Source organism: Coregonus clupeaformis, chromosome 37, assembly GCF_020615455.1.
Source record: "Coregonus clupeaformis isolate EN_2021a chromosome 37, ASM2061545v1, whole genome shotgun sequence".
NCBI classification, from domain to species: domain Eukaryota; kingdom Metazoa; phylum Chordata; class Actinopteri; order Salmoniformes; family Salmonidae; genus Coregonus; species Coregonus clupeaformis.
The window spans coordinates 21,355,644-21,377,435 of NC_059228.1; the positions used below are offsets into that span (position 1 = coordinate 21,355,644).

Here is a 21,792-nt window from a genome sequence, read left to right on the forward strand (position 1 = left end):
TGACCAGCTGAGCTACCATTTGAGACATTAGATAGTTAATCCAGAGATTTTTAGCTTTGCCTCGATTTGGCAGTTTCGTCCACATCATCATAGCATTTGTAGTTCTTTCTGATAGCCACATTAGCAGCTAATTAGCATTTCATCTTTGGGTCACCTTGTCCTAGAAAGATTTACACGGTTATCAAAACATCACGCCTGGGTAAACTTACACAAAACACAGCCCTTATTTTAAGTGTTTCTAAAATCCCCTACCGGAAAAATGAATGGTGGAAAAACGATTGGAACCATTTCCCTGTTTGACCGCTAGGTTTTATGGGTATTATTTATTTTTTATTAACCTTTATTTAAACAGGGAGTCACATTGATATAAAACTATTTTACAAGAGAGCCCTGTATATGTTTACAAATAAAACCCAATACATAAATGAAACACAATAGTGCTTTCGGAATATATTCAGACCCCTTCCCTTTTTCCATATTTTGTTATGTTACAGCCTTATTCTAAAATGGATTAAATAAAAACATGTATGACAATTGGGTACTTTTTCCACCACTGCTCAGGACCTCAGACTGGGGCGAAGGTTCCCCTTCCAAAAGGACAACGACCCTAAGCACACAGCCAAGACAACGCAGGAGTGGCTTCGGGACAAGTCTCTGAATGTCCTTGAGTGGCCCAGCCAGAGCCCGGACTTGAACCCGATCGAACATCTCTGGAGAGACCTGAAAATAGCTGTGCAGCGATGCTCCCCATCCAACTTGACAGCTTGAGAGGATCTGCAGAGAAGAATGGGAGAAACTCCCCAAATACAGGTGTGCCAAGCTTGTAGCGTCATACCCAAGAAGACTCAAGGCTGTAATCGCTGCCAAAGGTGCTTCAACAAAGTACTGAGTGAAGGGTCTGAATACTTATGTAAATGTGATTTTTCAGTTTTTCGTTTTTTATAAATTTGCAAAATATTGTAAAATCCTGTTTTTGCTTTGTCATTATGGGGTATTGTGTGTAGATTGATGAGGGGAAAAAACACTTGAATCCATTTTAGAATAAGGCTGTAATGTAACAAAATGTGTAAAAAGTCAAGGGGTCTGAATACTTTCCGAATGCACTGTATACATTACAAATAAAACACACTATAATAAAACACATAATACACAACATTAAACATATTTTAGAAAAGCAATCACATTCTGTAACATAAGTCTCCAATCAATCATTTAAAATGACTGAGAGGCACCAGAATATCTAATTGCAAGGAATTCTGCGTATTGTTCCACACATAAGGGGCAAAAAAACTAAAAGCAGTTTTTCCCAATTCTGTGGAGACCAAAGGGATCTCCAGAGTTATTCATCACTGAGAACAGGTTTGGATTCAACCCTGTCTATCACAATAGCCTGGGTTCTGTCACTAGATAACTCTGAAACCACAAACAGGCATCAGTGCCAAAGCTTAACACAGACAACTTATTCAATAAGATAGAATGACCAACTGCATCAAAAGCTTTTGACAAATCTATAAATAGGGCAGCACAATTCATCTTAGCATCCAAAGCATTGGCAATATCATTCACAACTGATGTGGTTGCAGTAATAGCGCGTATGACTCATACTGTGGTACTCTATGGTTAAGGTGTTGGCTCGACAGGTGCTAGACCCTGGTTTGAGTCCCGGTCGGATTCATTGATTAGAGACAGCTTGTATCAATTAAATAACTTTTCTTTGGATTTTCTACAGGCAGCAAACCTAGTAGATAATGCTGAAAATACCAGGTAAATATTTTTTAAGAAAATGGCCCTAGTGATGGCCGTTATGGCTGCTACATTGTTTGTATGCTATAAGGACTTCGGTCATCTCCCGAGTGGCGCAGTGGTCTAAGGCACTGCATCGCAGTGCTAGCTGTGCCACTAGAGATCCTGGTTCGAATCCAGGCTCTGTCGTAGCCGGCCGCGACCGGGAGACCCATGGGGTGGCGCACAATTGGCCCAGCGTCGTCCAGGGTAGGGGAGGGAATGGCCGGCAGGGATGTAGCTCAGTTGGTAGAGCATGGCGTTTGCAACGCCAGGGTTGTGGGTTCGTTTCCCACGGGGGGCTAGTATGAAAAAATAAAAAATAAAAGTAATGTATGCACTCACTAACTGTAAGTCGCTCTGGATAAGAGTGTCTGGTAAATGTAAATGTAAAAATGATAATAACTTTGGAGATAATAAGTGCTTTCCCATCTGTGTACACACAGGGGCGCTGTAGGACACCTAAGGATAATTGAAGTGATTTAGGGAGAGAAGCCATAGATAGCTCTTGGAATTTGATTTCCAGGTCTGGACACTGTCCCCTCCAACAGTGCAGACCTTAGGAATGTGATTCTGGACTCTAATAAGGCAAGGGGACATGACAGTAAGCAGGTCCTAGCAGTGATTTAACAAATGCATCCGCACCCACACATGCACGCACGTACACAATATTGTATTTCTGATGATACCAAACAAACTCTTTCATTCACCAACACAGACAGAGGCCTCCTCCCTTACTGTTCCTCTTCCAATCAACCTGGAGCCAGGCCAGTGTTCTGATGTGGCCCCGTGTTTCAACAGCTGACCACACACACACACTTTCTCTTCCACCCTCACACATAAACAGTACATAGCATCTCTCACATCCAGCATAGCTTTTATAAATCATCATAGCCTACTTCTATTGCATATTTGAGTGAAGATGGCCTACAAAGTCCCAGGCTGAACATTCAATGGTCATAGCTGAGGGCTTTAAACATGTAGTTGATGAGAAGGAAAACAGAACATCACTCAGGTGGGTAGCAATGACATATAGACTTTATTTCTATAGAAAACATTATTCCTGCACATTTGAAAGGACGTACAAACCACACAATGGGTGAATCTCGTCAGATATAAATATAATCTTTCTTCCTTGAGGCCCCCAGATAGTATTGCATAAAGAAACAGGCCTCACAATACTTTTCAGGGGGAAAAACACCAACAATTATTTGTCTTGCCTTCTAAAAAAATGCCACCACTTGTTTTGATGGGTCCACATCGATATCCTTTAAGGTTGCATGAATCTGAGTGAATCTTCCAAGACTTTAAAGAAACCATGTCCAATGTTCTTTCTCTCTCTTTTCCTTCGCACAAATGGGGAAGCGCAACTCATCCATCCATATGTCCAAAAAATGAAATGTTCTGTCTAAAATGTGAGTAAGTATTCAAGTCAGCCAAATACCAAACCAGGTCAATAAACAAATTATATCCCAGCTATAAACAGTTAAACATCAGATAAGATTCTCAATGGTGTACGTGGGAGTGTTTGATTCTATATCTGTGTGTGTGGTGTATGTTTGTGAGAGATATGTTAGTATAAACTGGAGTGACATCAAGGTTGAAATAAGAGATGGAGTGAACACTTGAACAAAATTGAGAAAACAGTCCATGGCATACTAGAAAGGAGCAGAGAGGAGATATTATTTACATTAGAACAGAGCTAGATGCAGAACCTGTGCTCTGAAATGACCATTTTTGCTGTGTACAGAGCCCATAAAGAGTGCAAACAGAGACATAAGGGTGAACACACAACGTGTTCATTTGAGACATATCCAACAGCCTTGAAAGCCCCAAAACATCCTGGGCTCAGAGAGGTACAGAGTGGGGGTAAGGAACAGATGAAGTGAAGGAGGGATGAAGAGGAAGAGAAGGAGGGATGCCAATGGCCCACTTTTTGTGGCCTGTAGCAGTGTTCTCGGGCCCTGGGGTTGAAGAGGAAGCAAGGGGTAGAGGAGGAGAGGGATAGAGGAGGAGGGGTGTGGAAGGGAAAAGCCTTCCCCCTTCATCATGCAGTCTCATTCAGGCCACAGGGTCGTCGGAACTCCTGCCCTCTTTCATGGATCCATTTGTTTGATACTGAGGGTGACAAGGAGGACAGAGAAAGACATTAGCTACCATAGCCTAGTCTGGTAAAAAATCTACAGTATTCTAGTCTACAATATACACTGTGTACAAAACATTAGGAACATCTGCTCTTTCCATGACATAGACTGACCAGGTGAATCCAGGGGAAAACTATGATCCCTTATTGATGTCACTTGTTAAATCCACTTCAATCAGTGTAGATGAACAGGAGACAGGTTAAAGAAGGATTTTTAAGCCTTGAGGCAATTGAGACGTGGATTATGTATGTGTGCCATTCAGAGGGTGAATGGGCAAGACAAAATATTTAAGTGCCTTTGAACGGGGTATGGTAGTAGGTGCCAAGAACTGCAACGCTGCTGGGTTTTTCATGCTCAACAGTTTCCCGTTTGTATTAAGAATGGTCCACCATCCAAAGGACATCCAGCCAACTTGACACAACTGTGGGAAGCATTGGAGTCCTCATGGGCCAGCATCCCTGTGGAACGCTTTCGACACCTTGTAGAGTCCATGCCCCCAACGATTTGAGGCTGTTCTGAGGGCAACTCAATATTAGGAAGGTGTTCTTAATGTTTTGTACACTCAGTTTATATCAGAGATAACTTGGTGACAACAATGATTACTTGAGAAAAGTAAAGGAATGACTGTTATAACCATAGAATTAGGAATTAGAATACTAGTAATAATAGTCATTTAATAGGATCTCTATGGTCATAACAGTGTCATAGACATTTACAGAGCTGAATTTAGGTGGTTTCAATACACAAACTCACCCCACTTGTTGCCCACCAATACTGGGCAGGCTGCGTGCCTTGTACTGTAGTCTCCCTCCCCACTGGGAAACAGGTTGTACCAGAACACTGCAGTCCCCTGTAATACATCACACACAGTAGAGACAGGTTACAGGGAACTATGTACCTACACTCATACACATAGGCTGCAAATACACATGCTCATTGCTCACAAGCATTTAGTCACCTTTTTGGGCCATACTGCAGCACCTACATCTGGGAATACTGTAGCACCTCCCGCTGCCACGTCACTCATCTAGAACCGAGAAAACAAGAACTAGGCTATTATCACCTTGGACTCTTCCCTAATCAAGAGAACAAAAAATAGTATTTATTTTAGGGCAGGGGGAAAAGAAGGAAGCAGTCCCATGAATATAGAGCACTCACATAGAAGAGCCAGGTGGCTATACGGTTTCCAGTGCCCAGCTCTTTGAAGGCATCAGGCTCATCTTTCTGTAGAGTGAGAAAAACAAGTTATCATGACATCACATGATCATTATGAGCAAAAATGACACATCCTAACTGTCACGGTTCCCCATTTTGCCCCCCCAAGTTTTCTGAGCAAAAAATAAAACAATATTATTTTTTTATATAAAAGACTGTAAAAACACCAGCAAATCAGCACCAAGTAATTTTAATTTTGGAAACCTGTTCCACGCATAATAGAGAGATATATGTCATTGTATACAAATGTTAGCAAGGTTTTAAATTATTATGCTTTGGTCAAATGTTATATCTGTTTGGGCTTCTTGCGGTCAATTTGCAGTCTACAAATTATTTGTAATTATGTTCCGCCCCCCTGACCATCCGCTCAAGAAAAAAGTAGGCCCGCGGCTGAATCTAGTTGATGATCCCTGCGATATGTAATCCAAAAACGTCTTACAGCAATAATGTGTGCAGTCATTAAATCAGGGCTGCAGGGCAATACTAACCCGTCCAAAGTCAAAGTGGGGCTCATACTGCCCACCCACGCCATAGTTTGCAACCTGCAAAGCAAAAGTGAGATCATTAATATTGGAAATGTAACTGTCAATCATCTCAAACAATGACACACACACACACACACAAACACACACACTTTACCTGTAACTCTTCTGCAGTGTCCATCTCCAGTCCTGTGAGGTCCTCAATCCGCTGGTTTATCTGATCAATCATTGGGTGTTCATATGCTGTCAGCCATGCACTGGGACAGGGGAAGGACACAGGGGTGGATAACAGGTCAAATACAGGGTGTGTAAATCGTAACGGGGGGTGGTAGAGTTACTATAGTACAGTAGTTATTATGGAAGAACAGTATAGAAGAGAGAGAGAACAGACAAAGCATGCTGCAAGCTACAGCTGAAGATGAAATATATCAACTACAGTAGGTTCATGTGTTACGTGCAGATGATACATGAGATGTGGGAGGAGCGTTGAGAGAGGAAGAGGAAGGACTTTAGAAAGCATCCTGACAGAGTCTCCAATCAGCTCAGCGTACAGTGGTTAGAGTGAAGTTTAGGAGTAACTAAATAAAGTTGTGTGTTTTTTTATGTACTTTTCAATAATGTAAGCCTTCTATAGGTTGAAGCTCTGAGTTTGCAGTCATCACATGACTTGGGAGAGTTCTGGAGGTCACAAGGGCTTTGGTGGTTGAATATTTTAGGGGCCCCAGAGGGGAGTATTTTTAAAAATGCTTTTAGTGAACACTACCAGCCTTTCACCATCCACCCAGGCCCAGATGTCTAAACCGCCCCCTCCAACAGGGAGCGTTCCATTCTGACTGGGAGTCATGGCTTCTTTCACATATCATATAAAGACGTCACAATATCTTATCTGTCATTTTATGGACCACAACTTTATTTTGTAGTCGTTTTTCTGGGTCATGCACCACGAGGCTCAGTGTGAAAATTAAAAAGTGTCAAACCACAGAAAATAGCATTAAAATTGTGGATTCTCTGCTTAATATATTTTCCATACTCTGCATAAAGTGAGAGTTGTAGCAGTTGTGGCCGCAATGATTTGAAGGCCAGAGGGCTAAAGTTTGAGTGTACGACATCGAGATGAGGTCCAGGCCAAAGGTAGCAGATCAGCCATCTGCTCTCCACACACCATCCCTTTTTATTGGCTACATTGTTGAATCTCTCAGCCAATAAGATGACTCCTCTTTCCCAGTGCAATACACTGTGTGTATTACTTAATACTGACATTCCTTGTAAGGTTAGCCAAATTCAAAACTAAGTTGTGTGTTAGTCTGTGTGTGTGAGAAAAGTGATTTATTAGAAGTTGCTGTTGGGGGAGTGAAGACAGTAAAACATTAATTGGACATGATAGAGTGGTGGTTAGGTCAACAAGTCTCTCTTCCTACAAATTCTCTCCTCTGCTGTGACTACTCTCCCACTTTGACCTCGTTGTCAGTTCAAATGAGGTTCACACTCAGTTCAGTTAATCCTTCACCACACACACAGTTGCACATACTTCAACACGAAGACACAGACAGACAGGCAGACACACACACACCTACACTTGCATGCAGACACACGTGCACACCCTAGCAAACACACACACAAATACACACTCCAATATACACAGTAATAAGCAGGGGCAGTAAAACCAAAGTGATGTGGGGTGGTATGGGTATGGCATGAGGGGTTCTATTTTAAGAAGATTAAGTTATTTAAGTAACTATGACTTAAGACTGGCACGTTCCCCTACAATCAGCAGACTGACCATAGATTGGGGTTGTCTGGTGTATTAGATCTCCTCAAGTGGGCACTCACTATTCATCAAAATTATGAACTGAGAGAGAGCGAGAGAGAGAGAGAGAGAGAGAGAGAGAGAGAGAGAGAGAGAGAGAGAGTGACAGGGAGAGAGAGAGAGTGTGTGTGTGCGTTTGTGTGCACAAACTTAAGGTGTAATTGGCCCTGTCTGCAAAGTAGCACAGAGGAGGAGAGAAGCCAGAATGAACTCATTCATCTGATTGTAAGAGAGCAGCATAGATTCACTGCAGAAAAAGGTGGTGAGGTGGCCCTACTGATCCAAAGACCTGCCAAAACCTGTAGAGCACATCCTGGGGATGCAGGGCAGATCAGGGTGGTATGGGATGGGAGACCAGAGGGGATGGGGGGTCTCTGGAGACCCTAATGTATAATGACCTTTGACCCCTTACCTCTTGGAGACTCTGTACATGGCTGTGATGAGTTTCCCAGTTAGGGGGTCATGTACTGTGGCTGCCTTAGCTAATTTCCCGGGCACAAGAAAAAACAGAGAGAGAGAGAGCGAGAGAGAGGTAACACAACAAAACAATAGATGAAGTAGAGTGAAACAGGAAGTGAAAGAAACAGAGAGAGAGGAGAGAGAGAAGCAGATTCGGTCACAAGCGGTTCATGTTATTCCGGCAGTATGCCTGGGGTTGTTTCAGGGCCAGTCCTTTAACCCAAGGTTAGTATAACTTCATGGTTTATTCTCTAGTTTAGGAGAACGCTAAACTAGTGATTACATTAGTGATGAAAGGAACAGAGGATTTGTGAAAAGTATTGCTCCCGATACACCCTTAGTTGGCCAAAAGCAACTATGTTAAAATCAACAACTACACCTATTGTTTCCTCCTCCCACTCCACTGGGTTCACATCCTAGAGAACTCCTGAGCAGAAACACATTTTCACCACAGACAGGACCGTACATTCATCTCTCCTTATTCATTAGCTTATACTCTGAACTTCTAGAACATCCCTGGACTCTTCTAGAATCTGACTTATGGTTAGACTAAGAAAATGTATCAGAGAGAGAGTGGAGGAGGGTTCAGTAAAAGTATGATTCTGTGCTTCTGCAGAGGAGTCTTCCAGCGTTGGAGGGAGGAATACGGACCGGACTCAGGGGCATAGGCCAGTGGCAGGTGTAAGAGGAGGGATTTGAGGTGGGGTGAGAATGGGGAGAGAGGTTATGGGTGCTCCCCCTTCTGCTCCACCCCTCCCCTCGACCCCCTCCTCCCCCCCTGCCTACACCTGGCTGCGCCTTACCTCTTGCTGATCCTGTAGGAGGCAGTCTCGAGCACACCAGTGATCGGGTTGGAGATGGTGGCCCGGCGGAGCTGTAAGCCAGAGAGAGGGGGTTTACAGGGTACCCTGACATCACCTTCATCACCCACCTCCACCCCACAGACCCTGCTTTGGGTGGGCTAACAGGGCTCAACCTGCCTCCACTTCCATGGCTCTTTAATATACACCCCTCACCACACACACTAAAAGCTTGCTGTCCCCTCTGGGAATACGTCTTGTCTAACCATTTATAGCAATCACTTTTTTATGGACTCTGGGCAACTACTATTAGGTCAACATCAAGTTCAAAGATCTCTACTAACAGTCTGAATTTGTGTCTAGATATCAGTAAGTCAACACTTATTGACTTGATCAATACATAATGTGTCATCCCACTGGGCAAAAACTGGTTGAATCAACGTTGTTTATACGTCATTTAAATGTGGAAAACTGATTGGATTTGAAAGAAGTCATCAATGTAAGGACATTCCGTATTTTTTTCACCTAACTTTTAACCTAAATCCAATGACATGGTGACATTTTTTGTTGATTTCATGTTGAATTCACATTAGTTGACAACTCAACCAAATGTAAATCACAACTAGACGTTGAAATGATGTCTGTGCCTAGTGGGAAGAGTGTTTATGTTTAGCATTAACATTCCCTATTCATTCTGCCTACTAGTGGCCTCGACCCTGCAGACACAGCTGCAGCTGGTCAGACTGTTACTAGTATGAGCATCTCTGATTACCCCAGAGCAAAGACACAGCAAATCCACTTCTGTAGGACCATGAAACCCTTCCGTCAGACACATCTGTGTGGCCATGACACCCTTCTGAACCCTTATTATCTCAATATAACACACACACACACACACACACACATAGACAGAGAGTAGAACTCACTCTGGGCTTGGCCAGCTCTTTGACCTTCTCGATCTCGCCGTGAGAGATGATGTCATGGTAACGGACGATGTAGGGCCGGTCCCACTCATCCTCCTGCTTCACCGGGCTCAGGAGGTACTTGGGGTGACCGTGGTTATCAAAGTAACGGCAGAAAAGCCGTCTCTGTCTGCGGGGGGTCTACAAGGCAGAGATGGGGCGGGTGGAGGGAGGTAAGAAGACAGACAGTTTGGCACGTACAGACGTAGTATCTCAATTTGAGCCAGTTTGCTATAGCAGGAAAATAATCCTGCAGTAACAGGAAATATTAATTATTATGTTGATTATAATTAATGGACATTTTTGTAGGGGTTGATACATTTTTGGTTAGGGGAAATCAAGTCTGAAATGTCAAAGTGGAAATTACTAACTTTAGAAGCCTTTTTAAAACTCAAATACAATACAAGTTTGCATTTCCTGCAGTGCAGGAAAATTCTCAGCAATAAAAGAGTAATCAAATTAAGATCTTGCATCTGTAGAGATAAAGAGATAAAGATACAATAAGAGGCAGACCTATAATTGAATGGTGGGAGCTCTCTTCTGTTACTCTTTGATAACTACAACTTGTGTTCAACTAACACATGGCACAACAACTCACACACACTCCTAACCCATTTACGTGAGCTCAACCACTCACTGTGTGTGAGTGAGTGAGTAATTCCTCCTCACCAACTTGATGCCCTCCCCTCGACACAGCATCTCATACATCTTCCTCTCTGGGACAGGCTCCCTGAAGCGCTTCTTCTTCTTGGAGGCATCACTTGTCAGTCTCTTCCTTCGCTCCTTGCCCTCCTCCCGGGCCTTCTGGGCCTCCTGTGCCTGGGCCTTCCTCTGATTTATCAGTTGAAACTCAAAGTACTTCAGGTTGCCGTTGGCACGCTGGTGTTCTGGGTCTGGAGTGAGGAGGGAGAGAGAGAGGGGACAGTGAGATGGAATACTGATGCTCATACAGTAACCAGACAAGGAAGATTCATTTGTAATATTCATCTGGATCTATCTGCATCACTAACTTCAGACCCTACTGCCACTTGGGACATTTCATGAGTAATCCTCTATCCCAGTTCATGCTGGGCATACAGGACAGCAGCTGTTGTTCAATGATTCCCCTGGAAGGCATCATATTCCCTCAGTACTCATTAACAGTGTTACACTACCAGTTAACCCCCAAGTATACCCATAACTTAGCTCCTTTAGTGTGCTCTCAGTTTCACTCCTTTAACTCTGTCAGTGTGTCCTTAGTTTGACCGCCTTAAACCCTCGCTCCCAGTGTGCCTAGTTTAACTCCTTTCATTCTGAGCCGCATTAGGGTAACTCACCCAGCATGAGTAGCCTCTTGGTGAGCTCCAGGGCCCTGCCTAGCTCCCCCTGCTGGTAGATGGCATAGCTGAGGTAGTCCAGCACGGTGACCTTGTCCACGGTAGACTCCTCTCCTTCATCCAGCTGCTTCAGGGCCTGTTCCATCCATAGCTCAGTGTGGTAGTAGTCCACCTCGCTGTAGGCAATCTTCCCCAGCTCAAAGCAGTCCTCCACTGTCATAGGGCTCTTGTGCGTCACTCCTGTGGATGAGTCAGTGGTTACAAACGTACAAAATATTAAAGGCCGGAGGTTCTCCCTCTAGCACTCCCTAACCCTTTACCTGGCAGGTCTCCTGTAGAGATGGTGTTGGTGTCCAGTCTGTAGGTGTCCTGCAGTCTGAGCAGGGCCTTGGCTGCGCCTGTCTGGTCCTCGTCTGTAGGGAAATGTTGCCTCTGGAGGGTCAGGTTAGAGATGAAGCCTGAGAGAAGGACAGAGATCCTCATTAGTGAGGATGCTCACTGTGAGCATACAAAAGACAAACAAACATTGCAGTAAATATTTTATGTTAAAAAAACAATTATCTGTCGGATGCTGCTTTGTGACTACTTTTAAACTTCCTTTTCCTCTCTTCTAATATGACCCTCATAGTGTCATCATGTCTAACCGTCCTTGGTGTCCTTCAGCACCAGGCTCTCCAGGTCTCCCCATTCTGTGTTCAGCCTCTTCATCAGTTTGAAGGCGTTGACCGGGTTTCCCAGGAAGCCCTCGGGGTCCTGCATGGCTATGGATGACAACACATCCAGCTTCTCTGCCCACCTAAGAGAGGGTTGGGAGAAGAGACACAATTCAGCTACTTTGTTTGTGTGTGTGCTTGCGTGCGCGCGTGAGCGTGTGTGTGGGCGTCTGGACACTCACTGTTTGACCTGCTTCAGCTTGTTCTCCTCTGCTGTGATATAATTATTCAGTGAAGTGACTAAGTCTTTCTCTGTGTACAACAGATCTGTCATGTGACCTAAGGGTGGAAAATACACACATTATCAAACTTGATTTTAAGTTGATTTAAACCAATCCTACACACGATAATAAGGAATACATTGTGTATTATATCTTTCAACTTCCATGTACATGAGAAAAAATGATAAACCCGTACTTCCGGGTAGATAAAATGCACAGTATGTGCTTGACAGACAGGCACTGAGGGCAGACCCAACGCCTGTCTCACAACCACTTGACTATCTATCTCATAGGAGAGGGAGGAGTCTCACCAATGGATGTGTAAAAGTCACTGTGGGCTGAAAGCGTCTGGAGCAGGGAGCTCAACACCCATAAATACCACCAACACTTTCGCTCCATCCTGCACATTCTGGGAGCGAGAGAGACAAAGAGAGATAGAGAGAGAGAGAGGGGAAGGCAGAGAGAGGAGGCCAGAATGAGGGGGAGTGAAAGAAGGACAATGAATGTATGTTGTTTGCTCACTCGAATACTCTGTCAGTTAATGTACTAGAAATAGTCATAACCAATAGGGTCGTTCCCTTTTGACAGAATGGTCCAATGATCTACAGGAGAGAATTTCCTGATGAAGAAGATAATTGAGACCAGAATTTCTCAGATACATCTGAAACTTATAGCATCATAGTCCACTCATCTTGTTCCCCCAGAGTTTAGGCTATCCTGACAAACAGGTCAGAAAACACACACAATTAACTATACCTGTGCTGCCTCTCATATAAATACTTAAAATAGAATGGGAATGGACATTGCTTGAGGGTAGGACTAACCCTAACCCTGGCTGTCTGCAGTCTGACACATCAAGGCCTCAATCCTCAACCCCCCAAAAGACAGCGGTTTGGTCAGTGTGAGGCCGTGGAAGGATAAGCCATAAGGAGATAGCAAACAGAAAAGAGAGAGAAAGGGAGTGTGAGCGAGTGAGTGTATGGGTGGGTGTGTGCGTGCGTGCGTGCATGCATGTGTGTTAGTGTGTTTCAAGGAGAGCTGTCCTCTAAAACAGTATTACATTAAATTACTTCCTCTCTGCATCACACCCACCACACTGAGATGAATATAACCCATTGGTTGTGGCCATAGAGTGGCTAGTTTGGCACATGAGCTCTGGAGTTGGCACTGTCATGGCTTTTGCTGGGCTTCCCCTATCTAGACATGCCTCAGCCCTGCGGGAGTGGTGCTGTGCTCTTCCTACCCCCATAGCGAGCCTCCACTAGTTGTCCAGTGTGTGTGTGTGTCTGTGTGTGTGTGTCAGGGAAGTAGCGTGGGCCTTGTTTCAACAAACATGACTGCCTATATTGCCCTCAGGGGTAGACATGGAGGGGGACAGAAGGGGAGGAGGGGAGGAGGGAACTTCACACATAGACATTACCTCTATTCCACAAACACACATTCATATTAGCCTATGGGGCTTTAAAACACACAGACAATACCCCGTCAATAGAGACAAGTCCACATTGCGGGGAACTTTAACATTGGAAGTTCCGTGAATGCTACAATACTATCCAGCAGATTTCTCTATTGTCAACAAAAATAAATCACCCCTCTACACATTAGCATATCTAGCATACCTACCACTCATTAAGCATGTAAGAAGGAATGGCAACATTGGACAGAGACTGCAGGATAACCTCCCTGTCTTAAAAGTAGCTGATCTGGCTGAAAACAGTAGCACTCTTTGTCCTGTAGCTGACACACACCCAATTCATTCAAGCACAAGAGTTATTTATATTGTTTAAATAATGCAGTCAAAACATAACTCAAAACAGATGCATACATCTGTACTGTAAGACTCTAAATCCCAGCTGCACTGATACGGAAATACCAATCTGGCAACCTCGCAGATAGTTTGGAAGACACTTGACACTGGAATGACGATCACTAACAACTAAAACTTACAAGCTGGTGACACACATCTGCATTCTACTGTGTACATGAGATGAAGGCTGAGGAAGGACACAAGTACAATTTCTAATATTTGGCTATCCATATGGCATATAGGACATCTGTATTACCTTTAGCATAACTCACCATGATATGAATAGGGAGGTCAGAGAGAGAGGTTTGAAAGCAGTGCCAAGTATGAAGTATGTATAAAAAGTACTAACCCGCTGCAAGGTAAAGTTAATTGCATGTACCTCCCTCCTCTTGCACCCACTCAGCCAACCGAGACTATCTACTGAGGGTTTAGTCAATGGACAGGCTTAGGCAAGTCCTCATTTTCTTAAACAGAGTGAGGATTTGAATGAAAATAAAGGAAACACATACAGGTGATTTTTCTATGAAGGTCAACAGGGAGTGGAGAAAGCCAGAAGCCAAGAACTGTCAGAGGAGACTGGTACGTACGTGTTAAATTCTATTTATCACAGAGAAACACAGAGTTGTCTTCCACAGTACTACACCACTACAGTAATGTTCCTCACTGGTGCTCAAATGACAGTAACACTTACATTTACATTACATTTACGTCATTTAGCAGACGCTCTTATCCAGAGCGACTTACAAATTGGTGCATTCACCTTATAGCCAGTGGGATAACCACTTTACAAAAAAAAATGTGGGGGGGGTGGGGTAAGGGGGGGGTTAGAAGGATTAATTTACTTACTTCACTTATGCTGCCAATCTGCTATAAAACTCATACGAATATCAACCTTGTTATTGCAGAGTGACAGTAGTGACAGTGTCACCGTTATGATAACAGCCTCAAAGTGTTATGTCGGAGCATGTAAAGTGTTACTGTTAATTACCAAGCCACTAGGAGAGCCACTAACCTCAATGGCTGCTCTACAGACCCCCATATGTAACTGGGTTACAACTAGCAGTAACCAGTCCCAGGAGAAATCACTTTGCCTGTATAGAAAACAGATTAACCACTTTACAAAATTAGACTGGGTTCTTTTCCTGAGGTTTTACCTCCTTGGGCCTATAGTCCGTTTGTACTTGTCATATGCCTGTAGGGCCTACTCGTTTCAAACAAGCCTGAGGTTAGTGTTATCCAGTGCTACTGTAGAGTTAAGTCCTTATGTCAACTCATTACTCTGTGTTACCTGTGAAACACACACACATCAATGGGGTTCAATCACTCATTCACAGTCTGGTATGCCAACTGCTCGGCATCTGACCGTAAGGCGCTACAGAGGGTAGTGCGTACGGCCCAGTACATCACTGGGGCCAAGCTTCCTGCCATCCAGGACCTATATACTAGGCGGTGTCAGAGGAAAGCCCCAAAATTTGTCAAAGACTCCAGTCACCCAAGTCATAGAGTGTTCTCTCTGCTACAGCACGGCAAGCGGTACCGCTGTCTATTATCTATGTATAGTCCCCCTACCTACATGTACAAATTACCTCGACTAACCTGTACCCACTGCAAATGTAGTCAGTACCGGTACCCCCTGTATATAGCCTTATTATTGTTATTTTATTGTGTTACTTTTGACTATTTTTTTACTTTCGTTTATTTGGTAAATCTTTTCTTAACTCTTTCTTGAACTGCATTGTTGGTTAAGGGATTGACAAGGGATTGGCAAAAGATTGGCAAGGGATTGGCAAAGCTGCTGGTAGTTGTATTAGGTGATAGAGGTATTGTGCCAGTGCCACAGACAGAACGTCACTTGGGAGTGAAAAAACCTTCCCGGTCTGTCAATCCCATTTTTTAAAGTTTCAGATCATTAGTCTCACATTGTTACAGTGTTGCCATTTGTGAAGTGAAGCTGTAATCTAACTAATGACTGTATTAAATTGGCTTGAAAAGGGAATTATAAGGGCTGTTAGTGTATTTCAAAGGTTGGTTGAAACACACACAGTCATGACTAAGCTTTGGATGACCAGACTAAATGTCAACATCCGACACTATTAGAATTATACCTTCCTGTGTCTGACCAAAGTGAGTATTCTGGTACTTCAAACACACACACACACACATTTTAACACTTATCCTTATTGTATTATGTTGTTGTTGAATTCAGACTACTGTTTGAGCTTTGTTTCACCTTCAACTAGAATATCTTCCAAGCACATCACCTGATATGATAGATGCTAACTGTTACGACCACACAGACAACGCTACACAAAAAAGGGTTCCAAAAATAGTTCCAGGTAGAACTCTGTTGGGTTCCATGTAGAACCCTCTCTGGAAATGGGTTCTACCTGTAACCGAAAGTGTTCTACCTGGAAACAAAAAGGGTTCTTCAAAGGGTTCTCCTATGGGGACAGCCGAAGAACCCTTTTAGGTTCTAGATAGCACTATTTTTCTAAGAGTGTAGGCCATGGAGAAATTTCAGACTGCATTACTTGTCACTTGAAATGTAGATGTGAAGGCTCTATTCCTGTGGCTTTCAGGGAGAGTCATGGAGCACCCCTGTCTGTACAGGTATTCTGTAAAACGTGCAATATCCTAAACATACAAAAGCACTGATATTATGGAAGAGAAGTGTTAACCTCCCAAGTCATTTAATAAGGGTCTTATCTTTACAATTTCATACAACATAAACCATACAATGCAGGGGCGCAACTTTCACTGGGGATGGAGAGGACATGTAACGCCACATTCTGAAATTTCATTTTTGCAAGTTGTACAATATGCTAGCTAGGCAAGCTAGGCTAGGGGTTAAGGTTAGGGTTAAAGTTAGGAGTTATGTTAAACGATTAGGGTTAGGGCAAAGTTTAGCTAACATGCTAAGCAGTTGCAAAGTTGCTAATTAACGCAAATTCAAAAGTTGTATGTGATGAGATTCGAAAACGCAATCTTTAAGTTGCTAGACAACCTTCTGTCTTATGTAACAATACCAAGCTTAACATATCATACTAATTTTAGTGTTCCGGATTGAAGTTGAATATGTTCAATCTAGTCTATGAGACCAGGCTAAGAATAAAGACTTATGAGTGAAAGTTCCAGAATCAGTCAGAGAGGAGGTGGAGAGCATTGCCACGTCTTCGCTCCTCCCCCGCATGGACGTTTCTCGGGATGTGAGTTTGTGAATGATGTGATTGCTCTACTACCTGCAACCGACAAGAAATTAATGAAAAAAACAGCGCAGTATCAACTGTGCGCCCAGCACGAAGGCACAAATACTTCTCTGGATATTGAGACAACTTGTTAATTCAGTAAGGAACTCAAAGTTAGCTCCTTCAGTCAATTAACACGATTTGCCTTTGTAGGGCAGTAAACACACGTTAACTTTGTAACAACTTGTGCATGAAATGACCTGCCGCTATGTAACAATCACTAACAACAATGTAACAGCCATGGTTGTCGATTTCGTTAAGTGTCAGGTTTATTCATTTTAGCCAAGGAAGGCTTGTAACAATTCCTTTTGATAGCCTACTAATGCCATGGCATATTCATAACTATATCCATTTTAAAATATAGCCTAATATAGCAATATCTGGAACGTTTTCATAGCATTCTAGTCTCTTGAGGCAGATAGATATCGCAGGCACAGTCATGTGTAAATAAACTCATACCCAAGTTGCATCGGAATTTTACGCAGTGGATGGGTTTGGAATAGGATGCCCGACGGTAGGTTTTGTGCGTAAAGTAGGCTACAAATAAATAAATGGCACGACGAGTTTGAATGGAATAGAGACAATAGATTGACTATAAGCAACTGATATCACATATTGGACATGCAACGTGTTTGTAGAGAAAGTTATTGATCTATTAATAATACAGATCTCATCCGATATGCTAATCAAACTTAACACTAGGCTAGGTTTAGACAAACAGATAACGTTAATTGTCAACATGCAAACAAACATGAATTATTACCGAAATGATAAGAGAGATTTGTCTTGGAACGGTGGCATAAAAACACTCCGGTGGCAAAATGTATTCCCGGCACCCGCTCGCAAGCTCTCCAAAGGTGTCCCTGCTCGGTGCTTTGGTACGGTTTATGACAGCCCCAACCTCCAGTCGCTCTTATCCTCAGCGTGCCATCGGTCCTCGGCTCGCCATCTGGCGGCAGGTTCTATCCTCGGAAACTGTTACGTGCAGAGGCTCACATACGCACTCGACCATAGTTTGGTACTGGGGAATTTCAGGGGAGAATGTTTGAGCATGCGTCCACAGCAATTTGGAAGCGTTCCCTCACATCCCTGTCATTATTGGGATCGAAAAATTCCTATAGACGTTTTGCTCCAGACACGTGATAAAAATGATGTTACTCCTAAATATTATGAAAAATTAGTCTGTTAGGCATTCCAGAATCCACTAATGTTTACAGTGTGTATTGTGGAGGACCGCTGGTGTTTGGTCCACATCTGAACACTTTTTCATTCAATTAACCTAGACCCAAGCCCTACTGATAAATGTTTTTGTCATTTTATGTTGGCTGATTCTTACTTTAACAGTTTGCCCCTAAAAATGAAATATTTGTATGCAAAGAATTTAAACAATGTAAGCCCTTATAGGCCCTTAGCCTAAAGGCCAGGCTGCAATAGGCACACGAAACTTTATTTATCGATTTGAATTAGTTTACTTTAACAGGCACAGGTATTAAGATCTTTACGGTCTCTATAGACCCCAATTTCACCCCAGTAGTAGGAGGTGGGGTCATTTATCATGTGGTCCTTCCACATTCCAGAAGATTCTCGATCTGCTTCCCAGTTTTTCTAGAGGGAAGCCGGCTGGAGAGAGCTGCAGGGGAGGAGCTTGGAACATACTGCCACATTCAGTCTTATGAATCAAATGGTATTCTCCACTGTTAGCCCTGTGTGCAGAAACAACCATCTATTCATTTGGAATAAAGTACCTTTCTGCATGGTACAGTCAGTGTAAACAAACCCTTGTGTGTGTGTCCACTTTTGTATTGGGAAAAAAACAACTCAATACCCATTCTCCTCTATCCTTGCAGTGACCTGTTTACAGTTTTTAAAACACACTATTGTACCAATTTATGTACACGTTATTACCATGTTATAACAGTTGTTATAACCTACTAAATTAATGATAAACCTCCACAGTGGTGAATCATACATATTTCAGAAGATAGATTGAGATAAATTACACTATTTGTTAGAGTACAGGAACCCTCCTGCATGGGGATGAGGGGTCAAATGGAGTAAACCAGTCACATAAGCAGGTTACTGGCTCCATTTCCTCTGTCTTTCTTTACTCCCTTCAAAGGCCTGGACACAGGTGTAAACGATATGGCAATAATAACCCAACTTTGACCTCGAGGCCCTTTCAACTGGAATTTATGTCCATGTGTTTCATATACAGAGCATCCTTACTTTGACTGCAACATCTCTAGTAACCACCAGATGACTCTGCTTTCTTCTAAACATAACTGTTCAATAGTTTTATGCTCAGTGATTGGAGAAACATCAGGGAAATATGTTTATATTATTCGTAGCTCTACCAGGTCCCAGACAAAATATTAGAGCCTGAACAAGCTTCTAACCAAGCTTTGAATACACAGATGACCTCTGTAACAGCTGGTATCAGCACTGATGCAAATACATTCACTTCCTCTCCCCTTATTCAATGTAATGCTGCAACATCAGTGTTTCAGTGTTCTGTAAAACATCATCCCTCAAATAACCCTTAATAAAACACGGTCCTAGACCTAGGCCAACAATGACAAAAAAAAAAAACTGCTTAAAGTTATTAAGACCATCAAGGTTAGACAACTCTCCCAATGAGTCTTTAAAAACGCCATTCTTTGAATCACAGTGGGCTCTGTCCACAGTCCACCTCCCTCTCCATGAGTTATGCACAGAAACTGCACTGGGCAAACCACATAACTTCACAGGCGGATGTCATCCAGCGAGGTAAGCCTTCGTCCGAACAGCTGTTCCTCGTAGGTCAACAGCTGCCGCAGGAAGTTCACGTTGGGTGCCGTGCATGCTCTCCTCTCCTTCAGCCAGCGGATGGCGTGTAGCAGTGTCCAGCGCTGGTGCTGCATTAGGAAGGCTAGCGTTAGCGCCGAGCTACGGCTCCGCCCCATGCTGCAGTGCACCAGCACCCGACCCCCAACCTCGCTGCTCAGGGCCCCAGCAATGAACCTTGCCGCCTGCGGCAGCGCCTCCACCAAGTCCTGCTGGGCGTCATCGCTCAGCCGCAGCCTCAGGTAGCTGAGGGTGCTGGGAAATGCATCAGGGCATTCAGCGGTAGCGTTGACCACATGGGTGATGTTAAGGTTCTCGAGGATGTGGTAGTCAGAGGCCTGGGCGGCTGATCCCTGATAGAGCTCCCCCTCCAGTATCTCAGAGGGGTAGATGGTGAGGGCGTACCTCTCAGGCTCTAGGACAACCATGCGGGAGGTGCAGAGGAAGGGGTAGAGACTGTGGAAGGCACCAAAGCCCCCCTGGAGGATGACAGGGTCCATGCCCAGGTCACTGAGCTGGAAGAAGCAACGCTGCAGGAACGGTGAGGCTGCCCTGGCCTCCACACTGCCAACTGATAAACACACAGACATAAAACAACCACACAGTGATGGTTAGAAGGGTACTTTTGCGCTGCTGAGGTTGTACAGTGTCTGTGTTGATTGTGTCTTCTGCTCCCTATGTTGTAGCAAAGGAGTGTGCAGTGTATTACCTGGGCTGTGGCCTTCCTCAGCGTACAGCAATATGATAGAGAACTCCTGGAGCTGCACACAGCTGATCAGACAGCCCAGATCTGGGTGGATCACTGTCACACTGGCCCTGGCTGTAACCAGATGACTCTGCTTGTACCTGACAAACAAGGAACACACACACATATCAACACAATGCTTTTACAGTAAGTATCTGTATTTGTATTTATTATGAATACCCATTAGCTGCTGCCAAGGCAGGAGCTAGTCTTCCTGGGGTCTAGCAACATTAAGGCAGTTATACAATTTGAAAAACATTACAATACATTCACAACAGATTTCACAACACATTAAGTGTGTGCCCTCAGGCCCCTACTCTACTACCACATATCTACAACAAGTCTGTGAGGTGTAGTGATCAAGTGGCTACATTGGGGAGTGTGTGGTTTTGTGTTCTGAAGGTGTGTTTTGCGTGAGTGCTCCCACCTCTCTGCACTGCGACAGTCCAGGATGAGGATGTAATTCGGGTCATGTAGAGCGGGATGTCCTGCCTCTGCGTTCAACAGGTTATATACCTGCTGGGGGGTGATGTAGCCTCGCTGCACACTCGCCCTCTCTGGGAAAGCAGGAATGAACACCTCCTGCACCTCACATACTACTGGACAACAGTATGCACACACACATGTACCTATGCTCACACACACACATCAGAGAAAATCATACACACAGAGCCGAAATGCATATTGTGTATGCAAATAATGATTGTGATCGGTAGGGTGATCCTTGTAGATAATGCAGATTGTGGTCCTTTGATCATAAATCCCCTCATGATAACTCCAGTCACAGTTCATGTCTACTTTAAATACACATTTATACTTCATCTTATATCCACTTGATCTAATATGGGCTGCTAACCTACCTTGGGTCTGTCTCTGCACTGGAGTCAGTGTGTGACATTGGGATGATTTGATAGTACCATTGACCTTCCTGTAGGAGACGCTGTTATTTGGTTGCAAGGTGTTGCTGCATTTTCTGGACGGTTCTATACGACAGTTAGTCACTCTGAGACAAATACACAAATACAATACCCAGCATTAACAAAGAACATTGGATGTATTATTTATTCAGCAATATATTTGACCAACATAATTATATTCTTCAGGGATGCATGCACGGCAACCCATATTAGACTACTGACACAAGCTGAGATGCCTATAGCAAGCAGTTAGACAGAACACTCACCTGGACACCACTATGCCCATGTTTCCCAGCGCCAGACATTTGGGAGGCCCAGCTGCTGCCCCTTATGTTCCCTTATCAGGGAGATATC

At 43.7% G+C, this 21,792-nt stretch overlaps 2 protein-coding genes across 2 annotated transcripts; both read right to left on the reverse strand.

Annotated features, from left to right (window-relative positions):
* Positions 1–2,802: 2,802 nt before the first annotated feature.
* Positions 2,803–17,958, reverse strand: LOC121553313 (prolyl 4-hydroxylase subunit alpha-1). Its single transcript, XM_041866335.2, has 15 exons — positions 17,717–17,958; positions 12,213–12,310; positions 11,863–11,959; positions 11,612–11,763; positions 11,288–11,425; positions 10,968–11,207; positions 10,321–10,544; positions 9,616–9,792; positions 8,693–8,763; positions 5,781–5,880; positions 5,630–5,683; positions 5,085–5,150; positions 4,885–4,953; positions 4,680–4,776; positions 2,803–3,900 (listed from the first exon to the last, which is right to left on the reverse strand). The coding sequence occupies exons 1-15, from the start codon at positions 17,752–17,754 to the stop codon at positions 3,830–3,832; spliced, it is 1,692 nt and encodes a 563-aa protein (XP_041722269.1). The 5' UTR covers positions 17,755–17,958; the 3' UTR covers positions 2,803–3,829.
* A 994-nt stretch (positions 17,959–18,952) lies between these two features.
* LOC121553259 (probable rhodanese domain-containing dual specificity protein phosphatase) lies at positions 18,953–21,313 on the reverse strand. Its single transcript, XM_041866279.1, has 4 exons — positions 21,307–21,313; positions 20,949–21,117; positions 20,486–20,622; positions 18,953–20,347 (listed from the first exon to the last, which is right to left on the reverse strand). The coding sequence occupies exons 1-4, from the start codon at positions 21,311–21,313 to the stop codon at positions 19,695–19,697; spliced, it is 966 nt and encodes a 321-aa protein (XP_041722213.1). The 3' UTR covers positions 18,953–19,694.
* Between the last annotated feature and the right edge of the window lie 479 nt (positions 21,314–21,792).

Excerpts from the sequence above, each read along its gene's own strand:
- LOC121553313 (XM_041866335.2), bottom strand. The coding sequence starts at position 17,754 with ATGCCACCGTTCCAAGACAAATCTCTCTTATCATTTCG. Across the intron at positions 5,881-8,692 it reads TCCTACAGGATCAGCAAGAG|TGCATGGCTGACAGCATATG; the intron begins GTAAGGCGCAGC and ends CCCCTGTCCCAG. Across the intron at positions 3,901-4,679 it reads ATTGGTGGGCAACAAGTGGG|TATCAAACAAATGGATCCAT; the intron begins GTGAGTTTGTGT and ends TGTCACCCTCAG.
- LOC121553259 (XM_041866279.1), bottom strand. Across the intron at positions 20,623-20,948 it reads GACTGTCGCAGTGCAGAGAG|GTACAAGCAGAGTCATCTGG; the intron begins GTGGGAGCACTC and ends CTTGTTTGTCAG. Across the intron at positions 20,348-20,485 it reads TGAGGAAGGCCACAGCCCAG|TTGGCAGTGTGGAGGCCAGG; the intron begins GTAATACACTGC and ends TGTGTTTATCAG.